The sequence below is a fragment of the Leucoraja erinacea genome, chromosome 7 (assembly GCF_028641065.1).
Source record: "Leucoraja erinacea ecotype New England chromosome 7, Leri_hhj_1, whole genome shotgun sequence".
Lineage (NCBI taxonomy): Eukaryota > Metazoa > Chordata > Chondrichthyes > Rajiformes > Rajidae > Leucoraja > Leucoraja erinaceus.
Window position 1 is genome coordinate 36,587,158 of NC_073383.1, and position 22,387 is coordinate 36,609,544.

At 41.4% G+C, this 22,387-nt stretch overlaps 1 protein-coding gene across 4 annotated transcripts in view; it reads right to left on the reverse strand.

Moving 5' to 3' along the window:
* LOC129698887 (receptor tyrosine-protein kinase erbB-4-like) overlaps positions 1-15,980 on the reverse strand; it is an 804,589-nt gene extending 788,609 nt beyond the window's left edge. For all 4 annotated transcript variants that reach the window (XM_055638279.1, XM_055638280.1, XM_055638278.1 and 1 more), the window contains exon 1: positions 15,529-15,980. In XM_055638279.1, the coding sequence (XP_055494254.1) occupies positions 15,529-15,604 (76 nt within the window). In that variant the 5' untranslated portion in view covers positions 15,605-15,980. The remainder of the gene's footprint in view (positions 1-15,528) is intronic.
* Positions 15,981-22,387: the final 6,407 nt, after the last annotated feature.

Genomic DNA, 22,387 nt, shown 5'->3' on the forward strand with positions numbered 1-22,387 from the left:
GAGGTGCTCTCAACAAAACACACACAGTTCTAACCAGCTGGGATAGGAGCAGGGATGATGCTTCCCCTGGCTAGAATGTGTAGAATAAGATGTTGACCATTCAGGAGAGAGACACGAAGAACCCAAAAGCTGTAGAATCTTTGGTATTGCCTAGCCAAAAGATTCAGTCACTGAGTTCATGCAAAACACAAGTCAATGGTATCAGAATATTAAGGGAAATTGGGATGCAAAAAAGTGATGCTGAGGCATAAAATCAGCTAGAATGAGGGGCAGATCGGCCTGCTTCTCATGTTCGTGTAAAATATGGAATGCAATGAGCCTTTTGATTAAGAAACAGTAGCCTCAATCTGCCTGCTTTATTTCAAGTTGCTGACTTTGCCTCGGACTATGATATTCCCATCTGTACCGAGTATGCAGAGTGTCAGATTTAATTGACTGCACAAAAATGAATAGGTGGTTGTAAAAATCCTACCAGAGGCTAATGTTCTCTCAGCAGCATTATCTTCAAGCCCATGCCCAATAAAGATTAAGCAGCAAGAGTAGAAAAGCACTACTCTCGTTTCAGATTGTTTCTGAGATCTGTAAAGATGTTGAACACCATACACTTCACATTCAGAGGCCCTGTTTAAAATGCCCCAGTAGGGAACACAACTTTTAAGATGGGACTCTTGTTCTCTCTGTACAAAAGCATTTCAGATCTAGTTTCACAGAATCAGTTCTAAAACTGTACCCCTCTTCTATAGTAACAAGCCTTATCTTTAACCCCAGTAAATAAAGTTTAGTGAATGGCAAAAGCTTTAAGGAAGAGAATTTTCCCAGTTATTCCAGTTCCCAGAGGAGTCAGAACTATTCTGTAGCCTCACAAGTCTGTGTCCTTTCTCTTTCTCCACAACCTTAAATCCAGGTGTTTAGTACTGATTACACATTCTTAACAGAAGCTAATGTGATTAATTATGCAGCTTCATTTTCTGAACTACCAAAGTGGAGAGGGATCTCATACACTTCATGACAACGCATTAATATTTAGCTCCCTTTAGAGACCCAGTGCCATTGGTACCAAGTAAATTCAGTCGGGATGAGGAGCTTGACACCTATGATTCATAGTGTTGCTTTGACAGAAGATTTATTAAAATAATATACAATGCATAAATTCACTGTTCCATATTTGGAAGCAGTGCTGATAAAGGAAATTATCTTAATTATGAAATAATTATTTCCATCCTTGAGCTTCAATGAAAGCTGAGGGAAACTTCATATATCTGGCTGATGCTCTGTGCTGAGTGGTCACAAAGCACGAGTGAAACCACCTGTCTATTTCCTGGATAAATGAGGAGCTGTGACTTGTGGTGTATCTCAGGGACACTGGAATGACACTGGGCCCATTACTGTATCAATGATTTTGATGAGAATGTACAAGGCATGATGAGTAGGTTTGTAGCTGACAATAAAATAGGTGCTATCGTAGAGTGTGAAGATTGTTATCAAGAATTACAGTGGGATTTTGATCAGCTGGGCAAAAGGGCCAAGGAATGGCAAATGGAGTTTAATTCAGATCAGCATGAGGTGTGGCTTGTATGGGAATTCCAACCAGGGCAGGAGCTTCACAGTGAATGGTAGGTCCCTGGGGAATGTTGTAGATCAGAAGTACATCTGCATAGTTCCATGAAAGTGGCATCATAGATAGATATGGCAGTGAAGAAGGCTATTGCTGCACTCGATTTAATTTGTCAGGGAATTGAGTCTAGAAGTTGGGGCATCGTGTTACAGTTGTACAACACATTGGTGAGGCATACACTTGGAGTATTGTGTTCAGTTTTGACCACTCTACTATAAGAAAGATGGCATTAAGCTGGAAAGGGTACAGAGTAGAGCTAAGTGGATGTTGCCAGGACACGAAGGCCTGGGTGATATTGAGAGGTTGGGCACGCTATTCCTTGAAAAGTGTAGTAAGCTGAGGGGTGATCTTTTTGAGGTATATTAAATCATGCTGTGGGTATCATGAGGGGAATAGATAGGGTAAATAAACAAAGTATTTTCTCCAAGGATGGGGAATCAAGAACCAGAGAGAATGCTTAGGGTGAGAAAGGAAAGATTTAACAGGAACCCAAAGAGCAACCTTTCCACACAATGATGAGCTGCCAGGGGAAATAGTTGAGGCAGGTACAATAATAACATTTGGACAGATACACGGACAGGAAAGGTTTATAAGGTAAAAGGTACTTGCTTAGAAGAGACATCTGCATTGGCATGGACGAGTTGGGTCGAGGGTCCTGTTTCCATGCTGTATGACTCTATGACAAGCCAGAAATCCATTAACATGTAAACAAATATAGTGTCACTTGGTTTCAGGCCTGAGAAATAGATTGTCTTTTACACCCACATTCTCCCAAAGATGTGATGCAAAGACCCTTTCTAAAGCCCTGATACTTATACATCAATTCAATTTTCTGCTTATCACCCAAATCAAATTATCCACAGATTTGTGTTCACTGATTTCCCCAATTCCTTACAGTTCTGAAGCTCAGTTGACTACAGCAAACTGATAATGAAGATCCCCTTTGACCTTAAATGAGTTAATGTATTATTGATGCTACTGGGAGAACTTGGGGGCCATCATCAAGCTTTTTCAGTTAGATTGGATTAAACAAAAATTATATGACTTGAAGGAGATTATTAATTGCAACTATATGTTGGATATTTGTTCCAGAATGCTATTGAGAAGAACAATGGGGGTATTTGTACACAGCAGGAAAAAGAGCAGCAGTTACTGGGGTTTGTTCATTGGATATTTACAGCATTTTCAAACACATATCATCCCCAGATATAAAGCCCCTTATGAAGATGAGTATTTTCAACCAATCTGCTGAGCTTGCATGGCAGCTAGTAGTAAGAAATGCTCATACCATCAGTGGGCACTAGTGAAGTATAACATTTTCCAATTTATATGGCAATCTGTGCTATGAATATACCATGAGCTTACCTCAAGCAGTTGGCTGATACATCCATCTGAATTTCCGATCTATGTTTTTCTTTTCCAATTATGCAGTACATTATATTTGCATCTGGAAATGACTAGAAAGTCTGATCTGATGCATTCTTGATCTTTGACTTACATTTTGAAGACATGCAGGATTAAAAAGGTAAGCTATTTCACCACAACAAGTAGCAGGTTGGCATTTCCTTAGTACATTTCTCTCAATAAATTTTCAATCACTAAAACTATTGCTGCTCTGATCCCCATGGAAATCACTGGCCACAATCAAGTATGGATGATCAGAAACTCGTTTCATCCGAGTTCATCACAAAACAAATGCAACAATCTCAACATTGAAAATCAGAATCTGGTTGAGAATACAAATGCATGGGAAAAGGCCTTTCTGCCCATTGAGTCCACACTGCTTCTATGCAAGAGCTATTCAGATCTCACCTTAACACTGCAAATGATTTCCTTTCCTTGATTTCCACATTGAATTAAATTATTGTTGGATTTTACAAAGAACTTCCCTTACAAACACTGCTCTTTTAGTATCTGGCAGAAACAGCAATCCTTTGTAACTGAGCATGAAGGGTAATCTCTCCCATGGGGATTGCTTTGTTCTTTAATACAGCACTGTGGTGAAGAATGGTTTTCTAACATCCGAGCTGGCACTGTAGGCAACAATTGTTCTTTTCTGTTGACAATTGAAATCTTCCTAACTCCACAACAATGAAAAACAAACTAAGAGGAAGGCATTGTTAAAATTCAACAAATAAAATGAGCTATTTTTTTTGTTCACACTGGATTTGGTGCTGTGCATAAGAATAGGGGAATACTTTACGGTGATGCCCTCTGCTCTTGACCATCGGGGAGGTGGGAGGGGTGGGGATAATCATCATATCATAGAGGCCAACGCCTGTGAAACCCAAAGTCTGGTAAGATATCCAGAGCTGATATCCTGATATAGTCTGCTATCCAAAATTAATTAAATTTAAAACAAAATTGGTAAATTAAAACAATATCTTATTCAATTTTAATGAGAGTGGGCAAACCTGGGAAAGCTATTGTTTCAATTTAGTGATTTTAAGCAATGTTAAGATATCCTTACAGAACAGATGGCTCATCAGTAACAATCACCCATGATGGCTGTCTGCTCTGGGCATTTCTATTCTGGAGCCAAATTTAGATAATAGATGGAAATGTTTATCAGTTTCATAACCTTTTCCCTCATCTTCATTTTTCATCTACTTGTGAGCTGAGAACATGGCCAAACTGACAGGACCACAGACATTGCCTCAGGTATACCGACAAACAAGCAGGACCATCCTAAAAACTTTAGAAACATTGAAAATGATGGTGATCACATTAACAAAATGACCAACATTTCATTTTTTTTATGTTTAAGAAGGAACTGCAGATGCTGGAAAATCTAAGGTAGACAAAAATGTTCGAGAAACTCAGCGGATGAGGCAGCATTTGTGGAGCAAAATAAATAGGCAATGTTTCAGGTCGAAACATCTGAAAGTCTGAAGAAGGGTCCCATAGATGCTGCCTCACCCGCTGAGTTTCTCCAGCATTTTTGGCTAACATTTAGTTTTTGCTGTTTTTCTCCCTCCATGTCCTAAAGAAATTTAGTCCTCTATACAACTAGTATGACTCCACTTTGTCTGCCACTGGAGGTTGAGAAACCTTGCAATGGTTAACAAACATTTAACAAGGCTAAGCCAATTAAAGCAATCTATTTAGCATGCACAACCCACAGCAGACTTTAGAAAGTGCATGATGTTTGGGAAAAGGATTTAAAAGATGAAAGCAAAACTGGAAATCCGAAATTTACAACTGAAATCTGAAGCGAGGAGTGTCCCTTGTATATGCTTTCTCACATAAAGCCATTCAGGCTGTTGAATCTATGCCAGCTCTTTGAACAACCCTTATATCCCCATTCTCCCTGTAATCTTATTTCCCTGTAATACATTGCATCTCGCATGCCTGTCAACGTTACCCTTATTCTCTCGCCATCTATGTACACACAAGGGATAATTTACCGTAACCAATTAATCTTCCTTTGGGATTTGTGAGGAGCCAGAGGTCCTGGGGGTAACCTTTTTAACAGACCTCGAGTGGCCACTTTATCTTCTTAATTACATCACTTATAAAATGGCCTAATTGTCCAAGATATTTGTCCAAATAGTCCCATGGTCAAAAGAACCACGTTATATAAAAATATTTGGCTTTTGATTATGTGCAAACTCGCAATTTACCACCCCGATAACTGTTCCTCCCTCACCCAGCTTCACGTATTGATTTAATTGCAGAGATGTTCATTACATGAGAACTTGACATTTCAGGGAATATTGTAAATGGGCCATTCGCATCCTTAAAGGCAACAGAAGTGCAGTATCTGTAGTACATATTATTTCGAGCTGACTCCAAAATCAAATGAGGGGTACTTCTTCTCAACTTTTAATGATTCATATCTAAGGCTGATGTGGTAAAAAGGTTCTTCTCTGCCTCCTTGATGTTCACTTTATAATGCACCTAAATTAAGGATCACTCTTAACCTTCAAGTAACAGAGTTATAGAGTGTGCTTATCACTGCACACACAGAACAGAAACAGGACCCAATCGTTTGTCTGTGTATCATTATCTGCTTCCAAAAAGCTGGAAGAATATTATAGCTAGAGCCATAAATTCCTGCCTTTATGTCATGCACGTAACAGTTTACTATTGCAAGGTGACAGTAGGAATATTATCCAACAACATTTAACCCCAGGTCATATAAAGAATTGTTAGTTCTGGTGAAAGGAGAATTTGAAGTAAATACCTCAGCTAGTGATTGCCAAAGATGGATTGCAAATTAGATCAATTATAGAAACACAGAACGCTGTGAATTTCTTTATTAAAACTGCAGATGTTGGAAATCTGAAACAAAAACAGAAACTGCTCAGGCAGCATCTTTGGAGAGAAAAACTGTTAAAGTTTCAGGTACGGATGATTCTGACCAAGTGCAAAGACTGAAATGTTATCTGCCTCTCCTTCCATGGATGTTGCCTGGCATGCTGAGATTTCTAGGAATCTGAGAGCTATGGAGCTGAAGGAGGTCATAAAGACGAGGCGGGTCAAAACTATGAGGATATTTGAACACAGTATCAGAGGTACTCAGCATGACAGGCAGCATCTCATGGAGAGAAGTAATGGGTGATGTTTTGGGTCGAGACCTTGTCCAGCTTCTTGTGTCTATCTTCAGTTTAAAGCAGCATCTGCAGTTCTTTCTTACACAGTATCAGAGGTGCTCTCTGCCCACCCCACAGCACAAGCTTGTGTTTGCAATTATGATTAATTTGAAGTTGTTTCTTACAACTGCATATTCTCATGGGATCAGTTTGGCACGGGGGCCAATGGATTAGTCATGTGGCACTAAGTGCTTCAGTTGCCTATAGTGCTCAAAATAAATAACTACAGAAGCCAGGTTATATCTGCTTGCCCCATATTCAAGCAGTTCACCTTGCTTTTATGTAATGCACGTAATAGTTTAGGTGACTATAGGAATATTACCCAATAAAACTGAACTGCAAATCATATAAAGAGCCATTACAACAGGTGAAAGGCTGGGATACTTCAGCAGGTAACTGGGGATACTTCAGCAAATAAAACTGAAGATAAAGTCAGAGCTTGAAATTAAGCACATCTTACACACCTTAGTGAAGCTGTGCTCGAGTATGAAAAAGACTATCTTCTGAAGCTAAAATCTAAAGTTACACATGATGCATCAGATGCAAGTAATAAGAAGTTACTGCTAGTGGCTGTGTCGCATTGTAGCTGGTGAATATCGTACATTCTTTAAGCGGAGCCCAGTGAAATAATTCTAACTGTTTAAATAAATTACCATTATACACCAGCAAAAATGTACGTTTTCTCTTTTCAAAACCATTTTTTACAAACAGAACTTCTTGATCCACTCTAGTTAATAACAACTGAAGTAACAACTCCTTGCAAAGGAATAAGACCTGAAAAGTCAGTCTCCTTCCACATGAGTAAGTCTATAGTAAGTTTGGCAATTGAGCAGCAGAGGAGAACAATTAAGAATACAGCACTCAATGTTGACAGCATCCCCTACTCACGGGTAGTGTCAGGGCATGGTGAAAGCATGACGGAGTTTACACTTGAAAACATTTGATTTGATCGCCATCCCGGTTTCAGCATTAAGGTAAACAATATCACACTGGCTTCATTCACCCCCCACCCTCCCCCCTCCCCCCACCATCCATGCAATTAAACCAACAATTTCAGTGGCATAAAGTTACCTTTACAATGCTGAACCTGATGAAGAACCTTATGGATCTTCAGAAGCACAAACACATTTTTCCCATGTTCACACAGATTGAAGCGTTCAGCACTGTTCAAGGTATTTTAATGCACTGTGGCAGCTCAGTATTTAAACTCTACTACACCAAAAATTCAATAGGTTCTTTTAATTGTTCATTCACCAAAAATTACTATGCAAAACGCAAGACCCACAGTGTTACAGAAGGGTTCAATTAAGTATAATTTTCCGCAAGTGCAACAAAAGGAGTTTTTGTTTAAGGCTCAGTTTTTTAACGCTTATTTCAAATAATTTATAAGATGGCAATGTTCTCAGAAGGCTATTGTGCTGTCAGCCAGCTGTAGTTACAAGGCTATTATACTACTTGGAACAGAGCAATTCTGTTTCATTCTGCACATTTAAAGTCTCCATCTCAGTCAAAATCACTGAATGGTGATAGGAATCAATCTGAATATGCACATTGTTTCTCATTGGGATAAACAACATGACTACTATGTGGCCTGCTTTCTCCCACCCTCCCGTCCTACTCCCCCACACATCCCCTGTGGTAAATAGGTATATTTTTGTGCAATTTAAGGCTTAGTGACATTCATTTTAGATGCCAGTTAAAACTAATTTAACTTGGGGAAAATCCTTCTTTTCAAAAAGATAATAACCTCCTTGTCAAAATTGTAGTTCCAACTCTCTCACCAAAATCTGAACTGCAGGATACTTTCTGAATTCACCATTTGTTCTGTGATATTTCCAAATTCTAGTTCCCTATATATTAAAAATAAAGTCTTGTTTTCACATGAAAGGTCAAGCAAATACATATAAAAACACACCTCACAGCTAATATACGTTACCATTCAAATGGCAAAGCAGAACAGATTAATTATTTGGGTTCTTATGCAAGCTGAATTGTCTGTTTTCATTTTTAGATCAGTAGAATTTACAGCTTGGTCAACTACACACTCTAAAAGCAAAGGGGAAGTAACTGCTCTACATGGAATTTATTACTATAAGCTACAAACAGTCCTAGTTGAATGATACTATTGGGAGGTTTACATTTGCTATTATGGGGTGTTTTATTAGTAAGTCACAACTGGCACATAATATATCATGGTCGGGTTCATCAGGATTTTTTTACGATCTGTTTGAATTTTCATCCATTGACTTTTGAATCGTGATTATTGTGTTTAAATCGCTGAAAAGGTATAGAAGGTTAAAGAGACTGTTCTTCTGCGAATAATTTCTGCTGGCTCACCATCTATATTTTCCAATGAAACGTAACAGCCACTCGTCCCAGTCATTAGGAAGCTCTAAAGTTCCTGTGGTATTAATAGCAACCTCATAAACTTGGTCTTTAAACATCGCTCTAATCGCAAAACTTTCAGGAGAGCCTCTGTTCTACTCCGACGCCTGTATGTCACGGTGGGGTTGATAGTATTGGCGAGAGAAAAAAAATCTGCATCATCGGGGAAGGCCAATGCGGGGTCAAATGACTTCAAACCTCAGATAGTTGTACATTTTGTGAAGCCATTCACGTGGGCATCAGTGGTGCGTTGGGGCGATTTTTTCATGCACTCGACTTCTTCGAGTTCACAAAACGAACATTTTGACAGTGACTCGTCTTTTAACAGAAATGGCTCACATGGAACTTCGGGACTACACGAGAACAAATAGCCACAGAGGCGTAAACTTGCTTAAGGCGCCTTACCCACTCCCCAGCAAATAAATGAATTGTTTAAGAAGGAACTGCAGATGCTGGAAAATCGAAGGTAGACAAAAATGCTGTAGAAACTCAGCGGGTGAGCCAGCATCTACGGAGCGAAGGGAATAGGCAACGTTTCGGGTCGCAACCCTTCTTCAGACTCAAATGAATTCAGGTTCAAATAAATGAACTTGCTTGATAAGCTGTTGACGCAGGTGAAGAGCGCACATTATAAAACCTCTACGCGCTCAACCGATCAGACGAAGGCTGCGCTAATCTAAATCTGTTCCGAATTGCAGGTCAACATCAGACACAGAGAAAGAAGAGTGTCCACAAGCAGCACACCGCATGTTAGAACCGATCGTGTATTCTCCTTTTGTTTAGAAGGTCAAAACACTATCAGAATTGTTTTAAAATAAATAGTGTGAACTTATTTTTGAATGTATTCGAGGATGTGTGCAAATATTGTCAAGTTTTATTTCAGAAATTGGATAGGTGCACAGGATGATAGAAAAAATATAGGTGCATAATAGGTGCATACATGCATAGTAAAGGTTTTAAAGAGACGGGAGCGTACGCAGGCAAATGGGCCGAGCTTAACTGGCATCTTGGTCGGCATGGACGAGGGGGGCCGAAGTGCCTGTTTCGATGCTGTATGACTCGATGACTGAATGGCCGGGTCGGATTATAACTCTTCCCCCTTCCCCGAAATGCACAATAGACGCCGATTACTTCGCGGTAACTCGTTCTATATGCATGTATGCGTGTGGTTGTACGTGTGGGTAAGTGTATGGATGTGTGTATATGTGGGAAAGTGTTTGTGTGTGCCTTTTTGTGTCCAAGTCTATGTTTGTATTTGTATATGTGTGTGAGGTTGTGCATACGGTTTTGGGAATGTGTGTGTGTGTGTGTGTGTGTCTGTGTGAAAATGAGAATGACTGTTATCCAAGGTCAGCTCTTTCTGGGCTGTGAAAAGGCTGCTCCGTTATTTCTGCATGAGTGCTGGGTGAATGAACCCCTCACAGCTGTCATTTCTCATTCGCGGGCCATTTATTACAGGTCGCTGAGACAAGCAGCCATTTAAGAAACAATTCTACTCGCTCATTACCCTATGCACGGCAACTTTCAGGCTAAGACATTAAGCTGACAACTGATCGGGGGAAAGACAAGGTGAAGGCATCGCGGCTTCATTAATGCCCATAGCACCGATGAGACGCAAACGATTATGGTTTGCTGAAAACAAAATGTCCATTCAATGGGACGTTGAAGCTTGTTTGCACACAGCCGGGGTATGGCCCGAGAAATTGCCATCGCGCTCTCCAGAGCAGAGGCAGTCAGAAATAAATTTAGCACAGGTGTGCTCAATGGTTTTGGCTATTTCTTACTGACACGAGGATCTTAAATAATCAGCACTAAACCAAAGTTCTTGTTGGAATCCTGTTGCCTGGTGGATGGTGCAAATAGCTTTCAAAAATAAACTGATCTTTCATGGAAACAAATAAGTAAAATACCAACAGAGAATGTGACCCAATTGGATTTTAGAGGGATAAAACAGGGGCGATTGGTTGAATGATTCGACCGGTCATGATCAGTCATTCTTCAGAAAGTTATTCGCCCTAAATACCTTCAAATTTAAAAAATACATTCTAGGTAACTCGGTATCTGGCAAGTATTTTTTTATTTAAGTAGTCCCAGTTTATGGTAAAATAACAGGCAAGAGATTAGTTGAATATTGTGCCGTGCTATCGTGTTGTTCTTTTTCACAGGATGTACTTCGATTACAAATAATACATTTATAATGTGATCGCATGTCGTGCAAGTTATATATGTTTAACATAAGATGCAGGATATTGATACATTCCGGTGATTCCGTGCCCAGTTCTATAATTATTCCCGACAAGGATTCTAGCTCACAAAACCGTACAGTTGAGTTTATATATTGGCCGGTTCATCTGGTTCAAATCCATACATTGTGACTTTGTTCCATCTGAGATCCTTCTCTCTCTCTCTCTCTCTCTCTCTCTCTCTCTCTCTCTCTCTCTCTCTCTCTCTCTCTCTCTCTCTCTCTCTCTCTCTCTCTCTCTCTCTCTCTCTCTCTCTCTCTCTCTCTCTCTCTCTCTCCTCTCTCCCCCCTCTCCCCCCCCTCCCCCCCCTCCCCCCCCCCCCCCCCCCCCCCCCCTCTCTCCTCCCCCCCCTCCCTCTCTTCTCCCCCCCCCTCTCCCCCCCCCCCCCCCCCCCCCCTCTCTCTCTCCCTCTCTCTGCCACTGTCAGATTTCGCGGGAAAACGAGTTTATGTGGATCGTTATTCAAGCCTCGTCAATTTCACACGCTGTGTCTGGCCTGTTGTAAAAAAAAAACAATTACACTTTTATTGGTGTCAAAGGAGGGGTCGTGCAATATTATCGCATTCGCTAGCCTTTTCGGGATGATGGAACATGTACGAATAATTTCTGCAAGCAATTTCGGCAACAAACATCCAGTCCCGACTCTGCGGTGTGGGAAACTCACTCACAGAGTCTCCAGTGAAAAACGGTTTTACTTTAAAACAGCATAAACACATACACATTCACACGCTCTCTCACTTACCAACTCAACACTCGCGCAGTTACACAGCACATATTCTCAGATACACACATACACTCTTATGCATACACATTCTCTTAAGCACGCACACAAATACTATCCCACATACACTCGCAGAAACAGTCTACATACATTTAAACTCGCACACACATTATCACAAAACATAGTCACGCATCCTCTCACAAACTCTCTTGAACGTACACACAAACACAAAAAAACACTCTTAAACATACACACATGTTTTTCACTCATACACTCGCACATAAACGTACATACAACACAGGCACCGTCCCTCTCTCTCTCACACACACACACGCAGAGAATTCGAGTGTATAAGTACAATGTCAATGCACAGTGTCAATGGTTTTCATAGTCAGATAGCCATTTGCACTACTGAATTTCGGTCCATCTGCTCTTCCTATAGGTTTATGTAATCTGTACTGGGTGTATTTAGGTGTCTGAAGAACGGTTTCGACCCGAAACGTTGCCTATTTCCTCCGCCCCATAGATGCTGCCTCACCCGCTGAGTTTCTCCACCATTTTTGTCTACCTGGGTGTATTTAGGGCCATTTCACCTCCGCCCTTCACAAAACCGCTGTAAGATGAGCAAAGCATCTTGGCTGTTTGTGAGAAGCGGAGTTCTTCCCGTGCAACCGTTTCGCGCTCTGGGGGTTACCGCAGCATCAGCAGCCTTCGCTGTCCACTCGCCCTTTAAACCTGGGCGTGTGCCGCTGTGTAGCAGCAGCCGGTCCCACAGTGCGGGCAGGTGCGGGCTTCTCTGCGCCTCCCCACTGCCGGCTTTGCGCAGGCGTCTCACCTGGCTGGCGTCCCTGGTTGCCAGGAGACGAGCGGCTGCAGCGGAGTTGCCAGCACCAGAGCCCAGAGCCCAGCCGGATTAAACCCTGCATGCACATGAAGGGGGTCGGGTGCAGGTCTCACCGCGCTGCATCCTTTGCATGTCATCTATCAGTGTGACCCTGACACTGCGCTGCACGGTAATGCATTTAGTCTGACCAACACGGGACTTAAAAGGATAAACAGGCCAGAGTGTAGCGAGATAGCCTTGACCCGCTCACTCACTGTCTGGCTGCTTCCCATTCCCCACATACCGCGCTCTGCCACATTTAAGGGTCCCGGTCCATTTCCCTAATTGCAACGAAAGGCAATCTAATCGACCGTTTCGCTGCACGGGTTCTGCTGTCCGACCAACCGACCGACCGCGCATTCACAGCCTTCACTCCGGTTGCTTTTGTTTTAAATAGCTAGTGATGGATGGACTTCGTAATAAGTGAATGTCAGCCTCGGATATTGTGGTTTTTTTTCCCGACAGCCGACTTCCAAATTATGGAGCGATGGACGCCTTTTGTCAATGGTGGCATTGTGTAAACTTATTGCCAAAATATGCCCGCGCCGAGGGACGGCATCTCAAAGCAGCCAGCCCGAACCAGCCGAAGCCACCCGCAGTTACAGTGTCTCTGTGGTTCCTATACCGGACCAACGTGTAAGGTGGCTTAAATGAACCCGAGTCCTGATGACACAAATACATAGTTCACCACATAGCATCATTCAACAAAGAGGACATTTATTCGCGAGTTGTGTCTCCAGTACCGTGTAGGTGTCTCTCTTTTAATAATTGTGGAGAGTTGTCATCCGTGACCGTTAGATGCCACGGCAAACGGCGAAGCCGAGGAAAGCTAATTCATCTGCTTAAACTCATCCATCAATTTCCCATGCGTGTACAGGCATCGGGCCACTCCCGGGCACTGGTTGTACAACAGGGGTTCTTTGCCAACATTGATCCCCCAGACAAAACAAAATGTTAAATAAATCCCTGCCGGCCTTGAATCCTTTGTACGTTGGGTGCAGGGAGTGACGCGAAAGAGCCAGATAGAGAAAGCTAAAGATTGGTAAAACACATCGATTAGACTTTATTCAGTGAATTAATTTATTTCACTGTGTTGAATTGAATTAATCCAGTTGAACACCCGCGGATAGAAAGGAATTTACCGAGTGTGGGTGTCGGAAATGTGTACTAGCCACATAACAGGGAGGGAAACAGCGGCAGAAGATTTACAGAAACACCCTACAGTGGGGTATGGGAGAGAGTGGGTGCATGGAGGTTGTGGGGGGGGGGGCTTAAGTGGAATGAATTTCTGGAGAAAGAAAACGTAGCTAGCAACATTCTGCCAGGCTAGCGGCGGGAGAGAGAAATCAGGACCAAGGTTATCAGGATACCGAGAAATGTTTAGTTTGGGGTTAGAGCGGGGTCGGGATGGGAGCAGCCCTATGGCAGATCTATGGACACAGCGAATCCCAATACAATGATGGCGATGAGACGGCGGCGTCAGAGGAAAACCTCTGAGGGGGTTTGTCAAGTGCTGGACTGCGCTGCGCGGTTCCTATGGATTTCTGCACACGCACACATCACACGGACATAGGTCGCATGGCAGCTTCTCCGCTTGCTCTGCTTCCACGCGTTGTGCCCCGCCTCGAACGATACCCTCCGATCCAGAGTGTGTGAGAGTCCACCACTCTGCGCCGGAGCTGTCAATGCTCGCCCTTCCGTGTGACAGAAGGACAGCGCTGCTTTCTGTCCGAGCACGTCTTGCCTTTTGACAAAACCGCGTCCCTTACACATTCACGACCTTCTCAAAACTAGGAGCCGTCTGACAGGCTGACACTGTCTGGACTTCCTTCCCTTGCGTGGATTGAACACACCGTGCTCACATACTGATTGATCTAACCTTCATTCATTCATTCATGGGGTGGATTAATAAAATGCAGAGAGCGGCAGCCGCCACTGCTCGTCGTTACCACCGTTAGTTCCAGAGGTCCAGACACTCTGCCCATTTCTCGAGGTCAGGGGCAAACCGGAACGATGCAACAATATTTACAATGTCGAATCATGCAATTCCATCCTGTTATAATTCGTGTCGTTTTTAATTCAATGTTTTTGACAGGTACACATTCCAGCGAGGACTTTACAGTGCAGCAAAAACAATGCAATAAATTGTGATCTTTTGCAACACTCCGAATGACTGGCTTATGTTCTTACGCGCGAAAGCAAGGGCGACCAATAACATCAATCCCGGAAAATAAGCATCAATAAAATACTCTACTGCCACATAACTTGAATTGTGTCTAATAATATGAGCAGCAGATTGTCTCCCTTCGTTTCCTTAATTTGCATCATCTAAAAGTAATTCACTCAACATCTTGTCGCCCCTGGCACCCCAGTTGAAGCCGCCCTGGTTTCATATTTTAGACATTGATATCAAAACAAATTATTGCAGGCTCCCCGTCGCTACCCCACAGCAGATTAAAACCCAAACAATATTTTAGATTTGATAAAGTACATACAATTAGCACATACACTGAGGGGAGGGGGATGAACTCGTTCCGTTTTGCTTCCCATAAAACATTAAAAGGCAGTTACTTTCTCGTTATGCACGTACCAAATGTGCATTTTGCAGCTAAATTTATTCGGGTTATATTTAACTAAAGTTGTTCAACCTAGGTCACACACAAACCATGTTAAGATCCCGCTGCCAGGGGAAAATAAATAGCAGACAGGCAAAACTCGGTTCACTGCCACATGAAATCCTCACAAGCTGAAAACTACATGTCAAGCTCAACTGCTTCTGAAAGGCGCAAACACGCATAATTAAGGCATTCGCACAAAAGATTTTAAGAAGGAACAACAGCAGGGAGCTTTGGGGACAATTCAAATTGTTACAACACTCCAGTGGCTCTTAGTAACTGAGGCGTTTGTGTGACACACATACTTCTACACTAACTACCATTTAAATGAAAGCTTTGAATGCATAAAATAATTTAAAGGCAAAACTTTGTTTCATTCAAGTTTACAAACAGGGTAAATGTTGTGCCAATATTAAAGCACGACACGCACACACTACGCGCCAAAAACACTGAAGGAAACCTGTCACTTACCTGACTGCGAAATTATTCCCCGCACCTTCAGTGTTGCACACAACAAACTCGCAAAGAGTAGCGTCGCCAAATTCATTTTCTCTCAGATTTGTTTTTTTTCTTCTTGCAGTTGGTTATGTCAAGTCAGTGCTGCACAAAATTATATGACTACTAACTGTATCCTCGAAAAGTGAGCATCAACTTTTTTGTCTCTGTTTTCTCTTTCTGTTCCCTCTCGCTTGGTGTTTTGTTTGCAAGACTTTTGCAAGTTGCAGATTGATGGCTGCGCTGGGCGTTTGCTGGGTCTCTCACTCTCTCACCCTCTCTCCTCTGCTTACTCTCTCTCTCTCTCTCACATTCTCTCTCACATTCTCTCTCTCTCTCTCTCTTTTCCCCCAGTGCAGCGCTCGCCCGAGCTGCTGGATCGGCTGCTCCCGACATGCACAACCATTGACAAACTCGCCTCCCGAAGCCCTCCCGCCCGCCCCTCTCTCACGCTCATTGGCTGCCCTCCCGCCCAGGCACCTGCCATGCCTCCGCCGATTGGCTCTGCCGCCAACTCAACACCCCCGAGACACCGGCAGTGCATCTCGGGAGTTGTAGTTCCGATTTACACTTCCCTGCGCCCCATCCTTCATCTATGAGCTACTTGTTTGTTGTCAGTCTATAGTAAATTTGGTGTCCAAGGGTGTGCGTCTGATACGTAACCTCAGACATGGTAAGGCGGCAGCTACACAGTATGTTTCGGACAGACACTCAACTTATTGTTCCATGCAGTGTAACAAGTGTGATACACCGAAGTATTTACCGAAACACTTCGGTGTACATACTGATGAAACTTCAACTCTCTGTTTAATTTTAACTATAAATTGTCTGATAAGTGTCGGGCAGTTTACAATTTGGATCTTTCCATTAATTTCTAATTTGAATAGTTTATCTGCAATAAAACTAGAAATGTTTTCTATTTGAGCAAACCTTCTCAAATGAATTGTCTCTGCACAACACTATGCTCATCGTTACAACAGATGCATAGCTATAGTCTAGCTTTTACACTTGGATAGAGTTATTTTTATGTCGTTTAAATTGTACTATGTTTTCTTCAGATAAAATACTGCGATTTGCTTTGGTAGTTCATTTTCACATACATAAACACAATCCTGCTGACAGCTACCTCTCTGGAACTAGATGTGACACTTGTCACTCTGGCACAGCTAGAGGTCTCACACTTTTGTACTTGCAAATTTATACACACTTATCTTTCAAATTCCTGCGCGAACAGGCACCATAACACACATAAACGATAGTTTGTAAACAGATGAAAAGTGAGTTTTATTGAGATGGGGTCCGCAGCTGACAAACTGTAACCTATCTAAATTCCAATTACCAGATTCATTTTCATGTGCAGATGCTCTATCAGCGCCACATGAATTTATAACGCATATGCTGCATATGAGATTTCATGTATTACTTTCAGAATAAATAAATCACAGTAACAAATTCATGCAGGGCGAATTTTACCCCGCCCCTCCGTTGTAAAATAATCGGCATCTACCACCGGATAAAATGTCATTTTAATCGTTTATTAAAATCTCAAACCGTACAACAATATTCACAGTCCTTGCGTAATCTAGTCGCGTTTTGGACGAACGACTTTATTGCAAGCGAATTCCAGAGTTACATGATTTATTTTGCAATTAAGTGTGTGAGAATGCTGCTGGTTCCCAAGTTTCCCTATCGTCGGAGTTACACACACGGCTGAAAAGTGTTTCGTTTTTGTTAATTCAAATCGTTATCAGTTTAATCAACGGACAGAGGTCGGTTTTCTACCATTGAGTTTCTTTCGGCTGTTTTGTTAATCTGGCAGCGCTCTCTAGTGGTATCGGTCCAACGTGTTGTTGCAAAACTCATTGTAAAACATGCTTAATTCCGATTCTAAAAATTACTCTAGTTGCTTTAATTTCCATTTTAATTTCTGACTTTTCTATTGGGCCTGTTTATCATTTCGATTTTAATTTCCAAATATGTTGTTTGTGTTGATTTCTCACAATTTCCCACCAATCTTCCATATTTCCAGAAATGTTGTTAATCTTTTACGAATCTGCCAGCATTTTATGTGATCTTAATTTCAACAAAATTATTTGTACATGAGATATCTAGATTTAAAAAAAAAAACAGAATAAAAAAGGCCTAGAAAATAATGCAATTTTAAGAAGGACGCGCTTCGTCCATTGCCTAGTCAAATCAAAAACGATTCGGTAGTTTATTCCAACAATGAATATAAATGTTATATTCCTTCATGAAAATAATTTCTTATAAAATTAAGATATTCTTGGCTTGAACATTAATTTATATTTAGCAGGTTTTAGTTTATCTCACGTAGTTTTTATTAGCTTTTCTGTCTTAATCCAGAATATGGAATGTTTTGAATTCCGGGAAGTAAATCCAAGGGCATTTTCCTGTTTTATTGGTATGTACCTACACACTACAACCACAGAATCATAAACAGAGCTGTTATCTACTTGCCCTTAAACATCTTCAGTTTTAATTTCAGTGGTTCTCATTTTTTTGTCATTCGGATTGTTTATGGGATTGGGATCTGTTTTGGCCAGTTTCACGCAATTCCATTGATTTTGGAGGATTTGGGGTTTTTCTTCTGGCAAAATTCTGGCAACTTCCATTATCGAGTACAAAACTGCACCGGAGTTTATTTAAACAATTTCCCTAGAAGAAAGTAATCTGCACTCGGGAGAAGGTCAGAATATTCCTGGAATTTTATTGAAGTTCACGTGAAATTAATATTACACATAATCTTCTAAAATAACATGGCATCTGGCCGCTCCGAGGCCGCGGCTTGGACCTCGGACAACATATCTCCATCCCTTTACTTTATGTTAGTCAAACTATTAATTTCTAGGAATTTCTTTTAGTGACATTCTCCTGCGTTGTAACCATTTAAACAACATTTCCATGATGCTCAAGTGTGCAGGATTGCTCGTATCATCGAACGGCGAATTGGAAATGATATTCCAATTATTGTTTTGTTTCAATTAATTTTGCAAGCTATTTCTGGTATTTTTTAAATAACTTGCCTGAATTCCAAAGCGTTGTGTTTCTTGTCGGAGGAATTAAATTACCCCGAGTTGTTGATGGCACAATGCTGGGATTGAGGGAGAGATCAATGGGGAACTTGTTCATTCGTCTCAAAATGAGCCCGCAACAGGACGGACAATGCTTCAACTATTCCAGGAGGGTGTGTTCGCGTGAAAGTCGACGATGGTGATTCTCTCACACCTTCATCATTGATCCCGAACTGCCTGTTCTGGATATAGGGTCTGCTTTTCGTCTTGCTGAATCCAGGTTTGTGGACTCCATTCATGCGTCTCCTCCCTTTATCTCTTCGATATCCTTGGCCGGAGGAGCTTGCAACGTGGAGGCGCTGAGGCGCGCCTCAGCACAACCTTATGGGCCTGTCCCACAACCTGAGACTATCTTGGCGGTGATTGATTTCAACACTTCCTTGTGCATCCAGTGAATTCGTTAACGTTCAAGTCAGGTCGAGTTGATTGTCATATGCCGAAGCATGGTGATGTACAGATACATTAAAACATCTCTCTAGCCTTTTCATCTCTGGCCTTTGTCACCATCTCAACTCATATTCCAATCACTTTTCTCCCCCTTTATCAACCTATCATTTGCCAGGCTTTGTACTATTCCCACATTTTTTCCAGACCCCCCCAACCCACTCCCTCTCCATCAGTCTGAAGAAGGGTCAAGACCCATCTGTCCATTCCCTCAGGACCCATGCTGGCTGACCTGACCAGTCCCTCCAGCACATGTTTTTTTGCTCAAGGTTCCAGCATCTCTATCCCTCCCCCACCCAAGTCGAACTAGTTTCTTTTTTTCGCCCAACAAACTGCTAACAATGGCCTGTTTCATTTGTCATTGTTACTTTTTTTGCATATCTTTCATTCATTGTTCTTTATCTCTGTCATTGCCTGTACTTCTCGTTTCCCTTTTCCATAACTAGTCTGAATCTGATGTTTCTGAATCAATCTGAAACATCACCCATTCCTACTCTCCAGAAATGCTGCCTGTCCCCCTGAGTTACTCCAGCTTTTTGTGTCTATCTTTGGTTTAAACCAACATCTGCAGTTCCTTCCTACATATTTCAACTGCAGTCTCGTGTGTTTACAATGAAAATCGTGTTTGCAGCAGCATCGCAGGTACATAGACTCAGACAACACACAAAAATTCTACAAGACAGTGAAAAGAAAAAGGCTGCAAAAAACACGTTATAAGTGCAAATAAAAATTATTTGAAATCAGGTCCTTTGCAGTACAAGAGGTGGTCCATGGTGTTCTGCTGCAGAGGAAGGATTGGAATTGTGCAGGTTGATTCAAGAATCTGACAGTTACAGAAAAATAACTATTCCTGAACCGTTTGTGGTGAGATTTCAAGAGTCCGTCCCTCCTGTCCAATGATAGCAGCAATATTACCACCTGCAGTTTGTTTCTAAATCACAGTCATTAAAATCCTCATAATATCACCATTGGTGATGGAACATATGGCCCTCATCATACCGTGAACTGGGGCAATTCAAGAAATAGATTCACTTAGCATTTCAAAATAACAATGAAGGCAAATGTGTTTGAATCGCCTTGAAACTGCAGCCTCATCCAGCCTAGGATGGACACCCTGTGACGCTCGACACAAGTGTGCTATTGATCAAACCACAGATTACATTTAATCAACATTAGGAATATGTTCTAAGCTACCTCATAGATGCCTAAATAAATAAATGTTTACAGCCACTGGCTAAAAAAAATGTTTCATGTTAATTTTTATGGGGGTTTAAACGAGATAGAGATATAGAACCAATTAAGAATGAATCTCCAGATCTGAGGCCCTAGATAGTGAAGATATAATTGGCAAAATTTTGAAATCCAATGTTGCAGGACTATGAGGTCAGTGGGTTGGGTGGTCACAATAGCTAGGATCAAGACAGTGAGGTTTTGGAGAAGTTCAGAACTGCAAAAGTTTTAAGATTGTTTTGAATGAGAAGGGTGGACTTTGAAGGTACTAAATTGGAGTACGGCAACTTACAACATTATTAGACAGGAGATCGGGAGCAGTTGTTATTGGGCAAGTCCACATCTGACATGTGGGGGTTGCTTAAAGGCCTGTTGATCAAAGCTCAGCACAGGCCTGTTCCAGTAAGGAGGGGTGAGGATGGCAAAGTAAAGGAATCGGTTGACCAAAATTAGGTCAAAAAGAAAAAAAGGAAGCACATGCTAGGTTTAAAAGGATGGAATTCGATTGGGTCTTTGAGGAATATAAAGAAAGAAGGAAATAACTCAAACGGGAGATTAGAAGGGTCAAAAGGGGTCATGAAATGGCTTTGGAAATTCAGATTAAAGAAATTCCCAAAGCCCTTTATATCTACTTTAAAAACAAGACAGTAACCAGAATGAATGCAGTTCAGTTCAAGGATAAAGGGGCAATGTTTTGCTTGGTGTCAGGGGGGCAAATCTGAGGTACTACACCTCAAATTGCCTTAGCTTATTAGTCTTCCCCACATTGATCTCACTATTTACGAGGTTTTTTCTAAGAAGTCTTATGAGAAGCTTAAGAAATCACACCACCTCTCCTGATTAATCCTTCGGGAGTTCAATAATTTCAGATCATAATTACTTCTCCCGCCAATTCAGAGAGCAGATAGAGGCAACCATGCAGCTATCTCCACCCTCACCTCCACTAGACCCTTCTTTGGTCTCTTTCCTTTCTCCCTCTTGCCCCATCATCTAATCACTCCCTTTCTCCCTCTTGCCCCATCATCTAATCACTCCTGTCCCTCTTCTCTCATATACCTTCTCCTTACTTTCCCTGCCCATCAGTCACTTTCCTGTTTCCATATTTGCTTGATGGAGAGTCAGTATGTCAAGGTGCCTCACCTGAACTTTTCCAACACTCTTTGCCTTTATTTCACATTAAGCTATGTTTTCCCCCTCACAGAAGTGGTCTGACCTCCTGAGTATTCCCAGCATTTTCTGTTTTTATTTCAGATTTCCACTGCTAGCATTATTTTGCTCTTGCTTTAGTGCAAGCAAGTTACTGTCAGCTGCAACTAAATCCTATATCAACAAAAGAGAGACAAATAACCACTGGCTAACAGTTTGAACTTGAACTTAATCATTCATTGACTGAAGAAAAGCTTCCTGACAATTCTTAGTTTTGATATCATCAGTTTTTTTATCCATGTTCCCTTATTTGCAGTTTAATTTTCTCGAACGCTTGTATATATATACCTTTCTATCCTTCCTGGCCTCCAGAAGGATATTGAAATTAAATCATCAAAAATCATCTTCACCATGAATACCAGCTTTGGTTGCAATCACTACCCTCGGAAGGAAACTACGTTTAAAATTTCAATTGTTTATGAAAGTATTTTAGCTTAAACATTTGGATATTGCCAGCTGTAAAATCTTCCTTGAATCAGTGCTTCAGAATGTGAATTTAAAATGTAATTAAAACATTCCTTAATTAATTAATACAGCTGGAAGTAGATTTACCTCACAGACATGTAAGTTTCTATTGTCTGGTAAACCACCTGCAAATAACCTTATATTATAAACTTGATCTAAAAAATTCTAGGCAGAACAATTCACATTGGTTTATATCAATCAGTTTCTTTTGTAAATTAAATGGCTAATTAAAGCTATCAATTAGTCCTTTTGCCTAAAAATATAACTGCTCATGTTCAGGTCTATAAACGGATGTAATTAGCTGAAACATGTGGTGATTAATTTGATTGGGATATGGCCAATTTGTTTGGGGAGGGCCAACTTTTTAAACTGCTTGGGAAAGATCACAGGAGCTCAGT